Below are 16306 nucleotides of genomic sequence, written 5' to 3'. Positions count from 1 at the left end.
TCTATTTTAAGAGAATCATTCAGTACACCTTTCAACAAGGGTTTCAATCACAAGCATTCATCCGCACACATCAAAGAAGTGTTGGAGATGTTAATCAAAAGCCAATGATGGTTCATCAATCATTAAAGCAAGGCAGTCAATATCTTTCAAAAAAGAAAAAAAAATGAAAAAACATATATACAAAGAAAAGCCTGCTAAGTCAAAAATCAAAAAGATGACTTAGGTAAAAATCAAGGCATCCCGCTGACTGTAAGCTCAAAATAGACAGTTCAGGCAAAAGTTAGGGATATCAAAAAAATGGAAAAAGAGAAGTCAATAAATTCCTGAACAACACAATGTTGCGACTATCAAAAGGAAGAAGTGACTGCCATCTCAAAGGTTCTCTGTGCTTATGAACCATCATCATTATCAAAAGTGCAAATCCAAAAGTCTCTTGGAATCTGAATGCATAAGTTGAATTAACTGAGCTTAGGACTGAAGATCATCACGAAGAGGGGTGGGTATAATAAAAATTTGAGCCTTTATCCTTTGTTTCTTAAACCGTGAACCAAGCCACGTTACAACCCTTGAAAGTCCTAATTGAAGCATGGTTAGTTCGAAAGCATAATGTCACCAAAAAGGTATCCTGACTCCTTGAGGTTTACCACAAATGCCGAGTTGATATCACGTTTTTACAAACACCACGTTGTTACAAATATCATGTTTTTACAAATGTCATGCTTTATTACATCCTGTTTTAAATGTTTTAAAAAAAAACTCAAGACAAACGTATGCATTGCATCTCATGAATTCATTATTAAACATATTCTGCTACATAATTTCAAATGTTAGCATTCGAAAGAACTTGCATAGGGTACAACTAATGACTGAAAGTCATCCCGACAGACAAGATTACTCCAAGAAGCAGTGTCTCCTACATATACAAGGGGGCATGACATGTTTTGTCCAATCAATCTGGGGCAATCAAGTCAAGGTTCGAAGAATCTCTCAAATGCCAAACAGTCAAAGGCATACATCTCAAGAGGGTTTCAAACTAGGTCCCAATCAATCTGGGGCAATCAAGTCAAGATTTCGAGAATCTCTCATGGATGCTCGGACAATCAGGGGCATGCATCCAAGTATATCTAAAGCTACTCCCCAATCAACATGAGACATTGTCTTGAGCCTATGAGTACTGGGGGCATATCACCCATAGTGTACATCTCATAAAGTCCTCGCGAGGCGAATCTTTCCAAAGTTCCTACTAATTGGGGCAAATCTATGCAAGTCCAGTTTGATATCTTCGATCAATACTCATTGGCATGTTCTAATCAATACAAATCCAGGAATGGCAAGTGCTATAATACCGGGGGCAACTGTCAAGACACCTATGTCTCCCCACAAAGCCAAGTTCACAAGATCATATCCCCACAGAGCAATCCTTCAAGAAGATATCTTCAAACATACTCGTCCCGACCAATACATGGCTCCCCAACAGAGTTGACATCTTCAACATTGTCATCTCTCCAACACTCCGCTCTTCTCCAAAACATGGTTTATTAATATCTCTCATCCCCAGTCAGGGTACATCAAGTTACTGATCATCCCCAAGCAGAAATCATAAATCCCCAGCTAAGCTTTTCCAAGACATCAAACTCACAATGATGTAGAGATTTAGCTTCTCAATCGGGATGTTCTGAGAATCATAAATCATAAACATACATCATAAATCATAAACATACATCATAAGTCATAAACATACATCATAAGTCATAAACATACTCATACATCACATACACGTTCCTCATTTTGAGAAGCATACAATTCACGCATCATGGCTTTGCACGAAGAACTAACAATGTTTGACAGATACATTACAAAGATTCGAATCTTATTCAAAGCAACGCCTGACGCATGGCATTCCATACATCTACGGATGCAAATTGGGTAGTCTAACGCACGACTCATCCATCAACCTAACGCACGGTTTTCCAGACATCTGAGGATGGAATTGAGAATAGTCTAACGCACGATTTATTCTTCGACCTAACGCACGGTCTTCCAGACATATACGGATGCAAATTGGGTAGTCTAACGCACGACCTATCCATCAACCTAACGCACGGTTTTCCAGACATCTGAGGATGCAATTGAGAATAGTCTAACGCACGATTTATTCTTCGACCTAACGCACGGTCTTCCAGACATCTACGGATGCAAATTGGGTAGTCTAACGCACGACCTATCCATCAACCTAACGCACGGTTTTCCAGACATCTGAGGATGCAATTGAGAATAATCTAACGCACGATTTATTCTTCGACCTAACGCACGGTCTTCCAGACATCTACGGATGCAATTTGAATAGTCTGACGCACGACTTATTCTCCGACCTAACGCACGGTTTTCAAGACATCTGAGGATGCAATCAAGATTAGTCTAACGCACGATTTATTCTTCGACCTAACGCACGGTTTTCCAGACATCTGAGGATGCAATTGAGAATAGTCTAACGCACGATTTATTCTTCGACCTAACGCACGGTTTTTCCAGACATCTGCGGATGCAAACTAGAAACAGTCTAACGTACAACACATTCTGACTCTCAAGTATATCAAGTCAGATGGCTTCTTCAAGCCCATCTCAATCATACATCTCCTCCAAACACCTGGATGGCATCTTTAAGCCCATCTCCAGTAAAACTTTTCTTGAGGCCTGGATGGCATCTTTAAGCCCATCTCCGACAAAAGTCCCTACTTCAGCTAGGGCAAATTTCTTGGTATTATAGTGTTCAATCCTCTTCCACCTTCAGATTCCGATAATCACACATGCCAATCTGCATCCTCAGGTTTAAGAAGATTGAACAGGGGCAGCTGTCATACCCCAAAATTTGCCCGCATTATTTTAAGCTTGGTCTTTACGAAGATGATGGTCTATTGCTACTGACACTTCGACATTAGTTAATCTTGCTTATTTAAAATAGTCGATGGTTTATTTAAACTATTCGTATCTTTTAAATAACAAATATTTGCATGACATTCATATGTTTTCAAATGTCATTCAGTTTCGAATAAATAAGTCGGCACAGCTGGTAAAAAGGTAAGACTTACACCTGAGAGGTCTCAGGTTCGAATCCCACTTACTAACATTTGTTTTCTTTTATTTACTTTACTTTCAATTTTATTTTCACAAAAAGAGACTTTTTTTTATTATTGTTTAAATTTTGAATATCTTTATCTTTGGGCTTTCAGTTATTTTAATTAGGGTCCATATTTTATTTTTCATTTTAACCTAATCTTGCTACTATATATACTAACACAATTAATCCTATTCCGGGACGGATCCCAACCATTCACATGTTCAACAAATTTCTCAGTCACACTGTACATATTTTAACCAAGGATCTCCACCTTTTCCAAACTATTCTCACTTACAAAAAAAATCCCCAAAAAGCCATAGCCATAAACCCGCCGAGTGTCATCACATATCACAACAGAATCTTACATAACTAGCCTGTAACAACACCTCTTCTTTTTTTTATTTCAGCTAACCAATGTTTGTAGTTTCAAGTTCTTTTTTTACAGATGTAAAAGAATAAAACAAAACACAGGAAAAAGAAGATGTCAAATTGGAGACGACATGTGAAACTCGCCGGAGACACCGCGGCGGAAAAATCCTCAAACCAATTACCTGCAAAACACCAAATCGTTCACAAATTCATGAAACCAAATACTTTCATCTTCTTCCTTGAATAAACAACATTAAATCTCAAAGGAACATTACTTGTTTTTTCTGTTTTTTTGTTTTGTTTTGCAGCACTTATCAAAAGAGCAGAGAAGAATGAAATCACCGCATCAACAGCTCCGTCGAAGCCGCAGATCCACGTGTTTCCGACAAAACTCCCAACGAAACACCACCGCTGGATCCGTACACCACCAACACGCCCCTCCTCCGCGAAGTCCTCCGATTCACGAGCTTCCCTAGCCAAACAAAACAATCGCGCCTCCCAACGGCGAGCCACTTTCTCCGATTCGACGGCGAGCACGACCAAACACCGTCGAACCCGCTTCTCTCTGATGACTACCACCATGTTCGGGTCAACCCGTTAACACCGACACCACAAGCTTTTTTGGAGCCACCGCATGGAGATCCTCTTTATCACTGTGAGTCTTCTCTCCTTGATTTCATGATGTTGTTGGTTTGTGTTTGTTTTGCAGAATTTTGACTTAAGGAAAGCAGAGCCTTGTTCAATTAAGATTGAGGAAGATGTGTGTGATGGAAAGAAACCCAGGTACTACCATCGTGAGCATTGAACTGTTTTGCAGACATTCATAGCTTGCGCACGCATGCATTAATCAAGATTCTTCCGACTACAAACCATATCAGATCAAATGCAAAGCTAAGTATATTTTCATTTATTTATTCATTCTTAAATTCTTTATATTCTTACTTATTTTAGGATTAACCCTAGTTGCCTCTGAACAAATAATACACTCACTCACTTCTGTTTATTCTGTCCTTTTCAATTTTCAGGGTTCGATGACCGCCGAAGCTACGAGTTTGGTAACCCTAAACCCTAACCTTAATATTTTATGCTTTATTATTACTTATGTCAAACCATATTAAGGGATCCGCTGGTTACAATTTCCCTCCTACATATCAGTTTTGATTATATTATTTAAATGAGTGGTTAGTAATCCTAGGGAGTGCAACCTTTGAATTGAACATAGAATCACTAATTTTACAAGATAATATATTCGAATATGATCACGTGATTGATGCACACACGCACACTTTTGGGTAACCTCTCTGTTGCCTTGTTGCCAGTTGCCTGTTGCCTTCGCCTTGTGTATTTTTTGCAGAATAGCCAGTCCCTCGAATACGAGGATACCTCAGCCATGTTGCCTCGATTAAAAGGTCATGGTCCCTAATGATGCTGCCTTTGATACACTAACATGACCTCGACCCTCGGAAGTTGCCTACGAAAAAGGCTGAGGTATCCTCTGGTTGCCTACGAAAGGTTATTCTGATCCTTCCCCTTAGACTACCTGCCTCTCTATGGCATGGGTTAGTCTTTGGGCGAACGATAATTCGATGACCCTTCTACCTCCAAACGAAAGGCTTCCTGCCCACTTATGGCAAGGATTGACCCTTTCATTCTGAAAGGCTAAAAAGAGACCTATCATCTGAGTTTAAGGTAATTGCCCCTAATTGCCTTGCCATGCTCTATTTTCTATATTCTTTCTCAAAATTCTTCAAAAAAACTGGCTACGCTCATTTACGAGTTAAAGTCCATTTTTCCTCTTTCATCTACATTTTCTGGAAACGAGCAAACAAAGCAATTAAGAGCCCATGGAAAACCATGGATGCAAAGGGTGCCTTACACCTTCCCTTTGCATAAATTACCCCCCGAACTTAGATTTCTTTAAAAGGTTTTTTTCTGTTTCTTTTAGCCTTTCTGAATTTGTTTGGATAAAATAAAAGTCGGTGGCGACTCATGCTTAACCGCGACATTTCGATCGATAAAAAGTCAGTTCACCGTATTACAGGTTTAGACGACTTATTTGATCTAGGCTAAATCTCCTGATTGCCATAGTTTTTGCGCTTTTCAAAAACAATTTTAAAGGGTAATTTTAACTTGGGAATCTATTCTCCCCCTCTAGATAAGTTGTCATCGTCTAACAAGTGATATAACGAGCTCCAATTCGTTATGTACTTCAAAAATGCTTATTAGAAAATGACTACCGAACCTAAAGGGATGTACAATAGAGCACTTATTTTCACCGGTGAAAACTATGGTTATTGAAAGACTTGTATGTTTATTCATATCAATTCATATGATAATGGTATGTGAGACGTCGTTATAAACGGTCCAACTCAAATTATTATGACTGATGATAATGGTGTAGTCATACCTAAACCCAAAAGCATAATTGGATGAATATTACGATTGAAAAGCACAAAATATTCTCATAACTGCTCTTAGTATTGATGAATATTATCGTGTTTCCCATTGTGAAACTGCTAAAGCTATGTGGGATGCATTGCAAGTTGCCCACGAGGGAACTAATGAAGTTAAACTAGCTAGAATTATTACACTAAAGCAAGAGTTTAAATTCTTTCGCATGAAGCATGGTGAAACCATTGCCGAAATGCAAAAGAGGTTCACCCATCTCATAAATCGTTTGAATGCACTTCAGAAATCGGTTTTCAATGAAATTGGTACTAATAAAGTGTTGAGATGTCTTACCAGGGATTGACAAACAAAGGTCACCGCGATCAAGGAAGCTAATGATCTTATAAGACTAGACAAGGAGAAGGATAAGGATGAAGAACATGATCAAGAATTCACTTGCTTGAAGAAACATGAGAAGAAGCAAAACAAGGAGAAGGACAAGGATGAGGAGGTAGAAAAAAAGTCTATTGCTCTAAAAACTTCTGTTTCAAGGTCTCAACAGATGAGCAAAGTGATTGTGAAACAAGTGACGATAAGAATTTAGATGATGAAAAAACGATACTTTTTGTGAAAAGATATAATAGTTACATAAAAAGAAACGGGGTAAAGAATTTTTACAAAACATCAACAAATTTAGAAGACAATCTACATCTTCAAAGGAGGATGATTACAAGAAAGGAAAATCAAGACGTTTATGCTACAATTGTGGCAAAGTTGACCATTACAAGTCGTATTGTCCATTCCTTGATAAAGATAATGAGAAGGGCCAACAAAAAAACTCTAATCTCTTTTTAAAACAGGAGAAATTTGCTTTTCTATTTAAACAAAAACCAATATTCTCAATATTTCAAAACAGAAATCCGGCCATTCTTCATGGCGCAACACCTATTTGCAAATCCAAACTTAATTATTTGGATAAAATTTTTAAAATATTGGTTATTTGCATAATTAAGTTAAAAATGTTAGTTATTGTGAAAGATTTTTCTTTTAATTGTTTGGGTTAAATAGTGTTCACCCCCCTGCCAAAGTAGCGAGATTCGGTTTTCCCCCTTATTAAAAAAAAATTTAGCCTTCGCCCCTTAGAAAACAAGATTCTGTTTCCAGACACCCCCTATCCCTTGTTTGGCTGGCTGGGCTGGGAAGAATCTTGCTGACTGGGCGCCATAATCCTTGTTTGGCTGACTGGGCGTATGACATGGCTGCTGCATTTGGAAAGCTTGAAAAATTGCAAATTAATAAGTTGCAAAACTAGGATTCGAACCCAAGTCACCAAGGCTAAATTGCTGCAAGCTTACCACCAGACCAAGCATGTTTAGTTGCTTAGAATTGTAATGGAGTTCTATATATTATAAAATATAATTATAAAATACATGGTTGAATACAATAATTAAATACATTGCTGAATACAATTATAAAATATATTTTAATGCATTATTTTATAACATTTTTAAATGTATTTTATAATTATATAATTATATAAATGTATAGTTTTATAACGTTTTTTTTAATAAAATATTTAAATGTATTTTAAAAACGTTTATTAAAAAAAACATTTAAATAAAATCATATAAATATTTTTTTAATAAACGTTTATTAACAGTTTTTTTTAATAATTTTTTTAATAATTCCACTTTTTTTAATTTAAATATTATTGAAAAATTATAACAGTTTTTTTAATTATGTATTATTTATTTATTTATTTACGTAATATATAAATAAATTAATTAATTACTTAATTAATTAATTAAGTAATAAAAATATTAATAATATTAATAATAAATAATTAATACATAACTATTATTAATAATAAATAAATAAATAAATAAATAAATAAAGTAATATATAAATATTAATAATAAATAAATAAATAAAATAAATAAATAAATTTAATTAAAAAACTAAATAAAATTATTAGAAAAACGTTAATTAAAAAAATTATTAAAAAAACATTTAAATAAAATTATTAAAAAACGTTTATATAAATTAAAAAAACTGAATAAAAAATGTTTATGAAAATTATTAAAAAAATGTTTAAATTAATTATTAAATATTACATTTATATAATTATAAAAAAAAACGTTAATTAAAAAATTAAAAAAAAACATTTAAATAAAATTATTAAAAAAAACTGAATAAAAATGTTTATGAAAAATGTTTTTGAAAAATGAAAAAAACTGAATAAAAATGTTTATCAAAAATGTTTTTGAAAAATTATTTATATAAATTATTAAATATTAACGTTTTTATTTACGTTTTTATATATATTTATTAACGTTTTTATTTTAAATATTTTAAAAAAATTTAGCAGAAATTTAAATTTATAAAAATATTTAATAATTTATAAAAAATTTAAAGAATATATGTTTTTAAATATTTTTATTAACATTTTAACATTTTTTAACATTTTTATTTACTATATATCTATAACATTAAAATGTTAATAAACATTAACATGTTAGTTTATAAAAAAGTCATATTAATGTTTAAATTATTGTTAACGTTAGTTTATAACGTGATATGATTAAATTTAGTTATTGTTAACGTTTAAATATATTTTTGATGTTAGTATAAGTATATGAAAGTCATAACTTGTAACCAACTTAATATGCAGTTCGGTTGGTAATAAACTTGCATTATGAGCACATGCAACCGGGTTCAAAACCTGGCTGAGACATGTTTTTTATGTTTTGAATCTCGCTACTTTGGCAGGGGGTGAACACTATTTAACCCTAATTGTTTTGGTTGTTTGTTTTCTAAAATTCATCTAATAGAAATAAATTCTTCTAATTACTACAAAACATTCTTAAATCTCAATAAATATAAATACTCCCTCCATTTTCTTTAATAAACATATTTTATTTCTTAAATTCATATGGTAAATAATATATTTGAAAAATATATAGACTAAATACATCATTTATTTAATAAATCTAAAAAGTAAAAGTTGCTTATAAAAGATAACAGAAAGACTCGTTAATAAATAAAATTTTGAAAAAAACAAAACAACAAAACGGAGCGTTTCATCTCACGAGTCCGCGAAAGAAGGGTAGTACAAATTCCATTTTAGCACGGTAACAAAGATGAACCAAAATGCAAAGCAATTTCAATTTTAGCAACCAAAATGCATGGAGTATCAGCATATCTAGCTAGTTAGGGTTTACATTGCCATTTTCGTTTTGAAAAAACTCCATTCTCTTCATCTGAACTTCCGATGGACGAGAACGACGATACAGTCACATATACGGTGAAAGTTACCGTTACCGTCACCATCACAGACCCTGACGAACTCCTTCCTGATGAAGGTTCAGCTAAGGGCAACGATGAAGGAAATGAGCCGGTGGAAAAGGATGGAGGAAAGGAACCGGTGGAGAAGGAAGGAGAAACGAGGAAACTCGATGACGTGGCACCACCTGGAGTACCTTCTTCTTCTTTTTCTTATACTCCAGTGTTGTTAAGCAAAGAGAAGAACAGGAGACTTGGTAGAAAAAGAAAGTCAGAGAGTGATGTTTCAAGGAATACTCGAAACAAGAAAGTTACATGCAGTGAAGGAGACTCATTAATGTGCCATCAATGCCAGAGAAATGATAAGGGTAGAGTTGTCAGATGCACTAAATGCAAACGGAGAAGATTTTGCATTCCATGTTTAACTAATTGGTATTATATGACTTGATTATTTGAGCTGATAATTGTAAAGTTTTGATTATATATTGATTGAATTCCTTTTCTTGTGTCTTGTTAAGGTATCCTAATTTGAAAGAGACTGATGTTGCTGAAGCGTGTCCTGTGTGCTGTGATAATTGCAACTGTAAAGCGTGCTTGCGATCCTTTAAACTTATCAATGTTAGTTAACACCCTCTTCTAGATTATTCATTTTGGATAGACAGCTTATTTGCAGCTTATATCATAATTGCTTATTATTTGCAGCTTATCATTATAAACGCTCGTGTATAAGCTGCTTCTTCAGCAATCCATAAAAAAGTAGTTAAATTGTTTTTGTATAAGCTATAAGCTATTTTCATAGCCTATCTTTGAGGCTTTGTGAAAATAAGCTGAAAACAACTCATGAACAAGGTCATTAGCTGGTTTAATTAATTCTCCCAAACATTTTTACAAAAGTTATGTCAGCAGTAGAAAAGCTCTAACAAGTCAATAAACAGACCCTTAATTATTCTTCTGTTTTTTTTTTTTTTTTATGTATTCTGTATTTGAAATGTAATCAATTGGTTTACTATAGGAAATGAAGCAAAGGGTTGAAACCAACACCAAGGAAGAGGAGGTTGAGTTCTCTAAGTATATGCTTAAAGGGGTTCTTCCGTATTTAAGACAGTTGGATCAAGAACAGATGATTGAGAAGGAAAGAGAAGCTAAGAGACAAGGTATTCTTCTATAGCCAGAATTCATTTTTAGTTTCATGTATTTTTGTTTTTATAATTTAATTCTGGGATGTGAATTTCAGGGCTCTCATTCTCAAAGCTTGAAGTAAAAGAGGGAGATTATTTTAAAGATGAGCGAGTGTACTGGTAGAGACTTGTTTGGAATATTATTCTTTTTTACTTATTATAATGCTATATAGTTGTTGACTTAACACTTTTTCTTTTTTGTAGTGACAACTGCAAAACATCAATATTTGACTACCATAGAAGCTGTACAAAATGCCCTTTTGACATTTGTCTCCTCTGTTGCCGCGAGCTTCGTGATGGGAAGCTTCTTGGTGGTGCAGATCCAATTGAGTTTAATTTTATCTTCAGAGGGCGTAATTATCTGCATGGTGGAAATGATGATAGAATTGTCAAAGAAAAAAAGCCTCGTGATGCTGCCGAGCCTGAGATTCGTGAGTGGTCAAGATCTAGGTGGCATGCGAATGCTGATGGTAGCATTCCCTGTCCAAAAGCCGATAATGAATGTGATCATGGTTTCCTTGAACTGAGAAGGATACTTCCTCCAAATTGCATCTCCGAGTTAGTATGTAAAGCCGAAAAACTTACAGAAACATTTGAGCTTCACGTTGCAAAGGATACCCTTGATAATAGGTGTACGTGCTGGAAGTCTGTTAGGAGCGCAGATGGTTTATACAGTAACCTAAGGAAAGCAGCTTTTCGTAAAGATTCCAGTGACAACTTTTTGTACTGTCCTAGGGCTGTGGGTCTACATCAGGAAGATTTAAGGCATTTTCAATGGCACTGGAGCAAAGGGGAGCCTGTAATTGTCAGCAATGTACTTGAATGTACATCTGGTTTAAGCTGGGAACCACTAGTCATGTGGCGTGCATTTCGTCAAATATCCAATTCCAAGTTTGATGTACTTTTGGATGTGAAGACAGTTAATTGCTTAGATTGGTGCGAGGTTTGTTTGATTTCTCAATCTTTAGCATAGAGGGATTCTTTATCATGTGATTGACATGTGTTACCAATAATGTCTCAGTGCTTGTCATATGCTAATTCTCCCAATTTTTTCATCTAATGTTACTTCTCACTTCTTATTCAATATCTTGTCATCTTATCTTTCAATTTATTGTTAAAGAGTCTCACATCGGACAATATATGACCTAATCATATGTTTATAAATGGAAACTAGGGAGGGACTGCAACGCAATGAGCCGAATTTTCAACATTTATCTAAATTTCTTGCTGTCTGGTGTCCCTGATATTTTACCTGTTGTAACTTATTATGCTATACTCACCACATGCTCATGGTCTTAGGTTGGACTTATTGTTTTTTATGTTTTCTTGTTGAGAATATTTTTGTCTAATTGTACTTTCAAACAGCATATGGTAAATTGTATCTGCTTTATGTTACTGATTTTTTGGCTGTTCTTACTTGTAAGGCTATTCTGTTGCTCCTAATGTCCGCATTTTTATTTGAGTTGTTAATTGAATGCAGGGAGATATTAACATCCACAAGTTCTTTACTGGGTACACAAATGGTCGCAATGACTGGCTTAATTGGCCTGAGATGTTGAAATTGAAAGATTGGCCTCCTTTTGATTTATTTCAGGAACTTTTACCTCGTCATCATGCCGAGTTCATATCTTCCTTGCCTTTTAAAGAATATACAGATCCTTTTATGGGGGCTCTCAACCTTTATGTGAAATTGCCGGATCACTGTGTAAAGCCAGACATGGGGCCAAGAACATATGTTGCTTATGGATATGCTCAGGAGCTTGGACGTGGTGATTCCGTGACTAAGCTCCACTGTGATGTGTCTGATGCTGTATGCTTCAATTTGTTTTTTCCTTTCCTGGCCTGTTTTTTCAGGACTTAATTAATAGAACTTTTGTTCCTCGCACAGTCTTAGAAAATGTCCTCATTTGATTATGTTTGATTTGGTTTGTTACTTCCCTCGCTGTTTCGGTAATTAATGATTCATAAAAGTATTCTTTTTATGACCAATGGCATAAACTGCAAAGTATTTTTAGGATTTGAATCATGAATGATACATTAATCAATTCTTTGTTAGTGCTTTATAATTATTACTTCGTTTCTTCGAATGTGAATATTCCATTATGAGGAAAATGAAATCTAGTTTGTTTTGTAATTTGGTCGTAAGGTAAATGTGTTGACTCATATTGCTAAAGTGGAACCAAAACCTGAGGAAACCACAGCCATTGAGAAATTGAGACGTAAGCACCTCGAGCAAGATAAGAGGGAGCTATATGGTTATGAGAAAGTAACAGTGAAACAACAAAATGGTTTGTTGGTTGGAGAGGATTCTTTAGATGGCGCTCTCTGGGATATTTTTCGGAGAGAGGATGTACCCAAATTGGAGGAATATCTAAAGAAGCATTTCAGAGAGTTCAGACATGTCCACTGTGATCCTTTAAAGCAGGTAAAATTAGTTGAGATGATTTTCCATTATCTAGCTCACTGGATGCCCTTTTGACCATTTAGTTTCATTGCTGCTAACATCGTCTATAAATCATGTATTTTTAAACTTTTGGAGTAAATCATTGCACTAGTATTAGATTTATACTTTCTCATACTTTCTTCTGAGTAAAGTTTTTATTTATTTCTTAAATTAAATATACATGACACACATGATTGTATCTTCTTGACTGAGATATGCTTTGGTAATGTAGGTTATTCACCCTATTCATGATCAAACCATTTATCTGACTACGGAGCATAAGAGCAAACTTAAGGAGGAGTATGGTTAGTAATGTTAATAAATATTTCTTTGTTGGTTGGCGAGTGGACTGGTTTGATCATTTATATCGTACCAATATGTTGACATTTCAACTTTAACTTATAGGAATTGAGCCTTGGACTTTTGTTCAGAAGCTAGGAGATGCTGTTCTTATTCCTGCGGGTTTACCTCACCAAGTTAGAAATCTGAAGGTAAAATTTACATACATGGTACACATTTCTTTGTTTAGAAGTGAGGAATATCAGCTTGAACTAGATTAATATCTGGTTTATTTTTTGGTTCAAAGCCCATCCTTTATACTCGTGTTCTCTAAAATTTAGAAAACTTCTCTGGACAACTTTGCTTATATATCTAACTTTTCAAGGCTAAAATTGAATTCATATACTTCCTAATTAGTACAGCATGATGGCTTCAATCTATGATCTCTTGCAAATCGTTGAAGCCACATATCATTAGCTCACTTTTTTTTTTTGTCATGATTGCTTTTCCTTTTAAACGATGCTTGAAATGTCTGTCAATATATGCATCATTCTTTTGCAGTCTTGCTTCAAGGTTGTACATGATTTTGTCTCTCCTGAACATGTTGGTGAGTGCATCCGTTTGACAGAGGAATTCCGCAAGCTTCCGATAAATCACAGAGCCTCCGAGGACAAGTTTGAGGTGTGCCAGACTATTTTTTATTTGATTGTTTTTTTTCGTATTTATAGGGATACGATACTCTTAATCCTTAATGAATAGGGAATCACAGTTCATGAAAATATCTGAGTAATATAGATATTAATCGTAAGAAATAGCACAAGGTAAGAAACTGATCCTATGAGATAAACTAAGATATTCTAAGTCTATCATAATATTAGTATTAGAGTAATGTAAGATTCTTTTCGTATATATATTCTCACATATTCAAGGGCAGGTAAATACGCTTGCAAATCAGTATTGCTCGCAAGGTTCTAACTTCTAATATTGACTGTTTGTCTGTTTCAATCCTTGTTGAATATTTAAAATCTTGATCATCAACCTATTTCAATTCTAAGTTTCTGTGTCATATCATATGTCTACAGTTTCTTATTGGGTTTTTATGTACTTTTTTTTTTACCGATGGCTGCTTCTTTGGTATCAGGTGAAGAAAATTATCATCCATGCTATGCGTGACGTGGTTGAAAAATTAGAGAAAGCAAGGTTAGTAATTGCAAACTTCAGACTCTTTGTTTATGGAATTCTATACTTACATGTTTTGATTATCCTGTTTGCTTTGCTGTCAAAGGCATTGATAGATTATATCTTGTGTACATGCATTTTTGTTCGGTTCTCTAGACTCAAGATTTAAAATTTGCGTTTATTGCATGAAATATCATGAAGATTGATGATTGCCATTCAATTAACAGGTCTGGGTAACCAAGGTTCCTGTATAAATATACCTTAGAGAGAGAGAGAAATTGAATCCATTTTGATGAGGTTTGGTAATGTTGGGTTCTTTGTATTAAAACTCAAGGTTTCATATTTTGCAAAAAAAGGGGAGATGTTGATTCCTTGCAAAAAGATAATTATATCAAGTGTACAAATATAATTAAGTTGAGTCTTAGTGAAGTAGATTTATATTGGCTCAAAATTAATACTTCCCTTTGTTATATTCAGCACACAAGGTGAATGATATTGGAATATTCAGATATACAAATATAGTATACTTGAGTAATTATATTCACTGAAACACAATACTTTCCTATGTTTTTATACACAATAGTTGGTTATTCAATTCAATCAAATTGATATATTTTGAGGGAGATGACAATTTTTCGATTAACTATAGATTTTCAAGAATTGTTATAAGAGATAAAAAAATATTACAAGAAAATAGTTAACCAAATTTCTAACAAATTCATTTTTATATTCAAGGGATTCTCGATCTCTAACTTTTTGTATATGAAACACACAAATTAAATTGTTTGGAATTGTTTTTCAAATTTTTAAAAATGTCTCAAATTCTAAAAATTTCATTTTTTACACTTGTCTCTATAAGTGGATCGTCGATAGGCAAAAATTGTCAGTTATTTCTTCAGTTTTTTTATATTGCATTCTGAACGTTGTCCTCACAAAAATGATAAATATGAATATTTATAACTATTGAAAGCTCAATATATTTATAACGTGCCCAAAATACAATTGATTAACAAACAAAAAATACGAAAAATGTCCTTTAATTTCTGGACGCACTCAAAATCACGCAATTTTTATATTTCTGATGTCTCAAATTCTAAAAATTTCATTTTTTACACTTGCCTCTATAAGTGGATCGTCGATAGGCAAAAATTGTCAGTTATTTCTTCAGTTTTTTCATATTACATTCTGAACGTTGTCCTCACAAAAATGATAAATATGAATATTTATAACTATTGAAAGCTCAATATATTTATAACGTGCCCAAAATACAATTGATTAACAAACAGAAAATACGAAAAATGTCCTTTAATTTCTGGACGCACTCAAAATCACGCAATTTTTATATTTCTGATATCCACCCCCATTTTGAATAACACATAGTCCGTAGATACATTTTCGTACGTTATTTCGGTGTATTCGAAAATGTATCTCAAAAATACCCCATGTTCTCGGTTGTGGTATTTTTATTCACTGAATTTTAATATTTTTGAGTCTATATGTTCGATCATTTAAGACCATGAATTAGAAGGAAAAGTCATACATTACGTTGATTCAAATATAATAGTCAATTATGAAAAAACATAACACTCAGTTAAGAAAAAGTCATACAATAAGTTATTACAAAAATTCAAAATAATACAACCAAATAAAAATCTATTGGGTCTGTCTAACCCCGCACCCCACCCTACCCCCTCGCCCACTCCTTAATAAAAATCTATTGGGTCTGTCTAACCCCCACCCCACCCTACCCCCTCGCCCACTCCTTGCTTGTACTGCAAGCCATTTCGTGCCCCCACAAAAAGTTTTTTTCTTGTGATTTAGCAATGTTTTGTTCTTGTTCTGGGAACATTCATCAACAACAACAACACAACAAATAAATACAACAAAATAAAAAAAAAAAACACACCTTTTAGCAACAAAACACTAACAACAACACAAGATACAATAAAATGTTTCAAGAACACACCTTTTATTGAAACTAATCGTGGAACGGGAACAAATTATGAAGTTAATATAGTTTATGACGCTATGAAAAATAAATACAAGGTGAATGAAGTTTCCACAATAACT

At 33.9% G+C, this 16306-nt stretch overlaps 1 protein-coding gene across 1 annotated transcript; it reads left to right on the top strand.

Moving 5' to 3' along the window:
• Nucleotides 1-9012: 9012 nt before the first annotated feature.
• LOC131626664 (lysine-specific demethylase JMJ25-like) lies at nt 9013-14771 on the top strand. Its single transcript, XM_058897500.1, has 12 exons — nt 9013-9589; nt 9676-9775; nt 10170-10311; nt 10392-10455; nt 10540-11278; nt 11816-12145; nt 12482-12760; nt 13011-13083; nt 13184-13269; nt 13619-13738; nt 14199-14257; nt 14464-14771. Exons 1-12 carry the CDS (start codon nt 9147-9149, stop codon nt 14471-14473), a joined length of 2445 nt encoding a protein of 814 aa, XP_058753483.1. The 5' UTR covers nt 9013-9146; the 3' UTR covers nt 14474-14771.
• Nucleotides 14772-16306: the final 1535 nt, after the last annotated feature.

Source organism: Vicia villosa, unplaced genomic scaffold, assembly GCF_029867415.1.
Source record: "Vicia villosa cultivar HV-30 ecotype Madison, WI unplaced genomic scaffold, Vvil1.0 ctg.000318F_1_1_1, whole genome shotgun sequence".
NCBI lineage: Eukaryota > Viridiplantae > Streptophyta > Magnoliopsida > Fabales > Fabaceae > Vicia > Vicia villosa.
The sequence above is the reverse complement of the archived record's forward strand: the minus strand, read 5'-3'. Positions and strand labels throughout refer to the sequence as shown.

What these genes read in the sequence shown, in the direction of transcription:
- LOC131626664 (XM_058897500.1), top strand. Translation starts at nt 9,147, where the DNA reads ATGGACGAGAACGACGATACAGTCACATATACGGTGAAAGTTACCGTT. An exon ending in CAAACTTAAGGAGGAGTATG is followed by an intron (nt 13,084 to 13,183) that starts GTTAGTAATGTT and finishes TTTAACTTATAG; the next exon opens with GAATTGAGCCTTGGACTTTT. An exon ending in CCTCCGAGGACAAGTTTGAG is followed by an intron (nt 13,739 to 14,198) that starts GTGTGCCAGACT and finishes CTTTGGTATCAG; the next exon opens with GTGAAGAAAATTATCATCCA.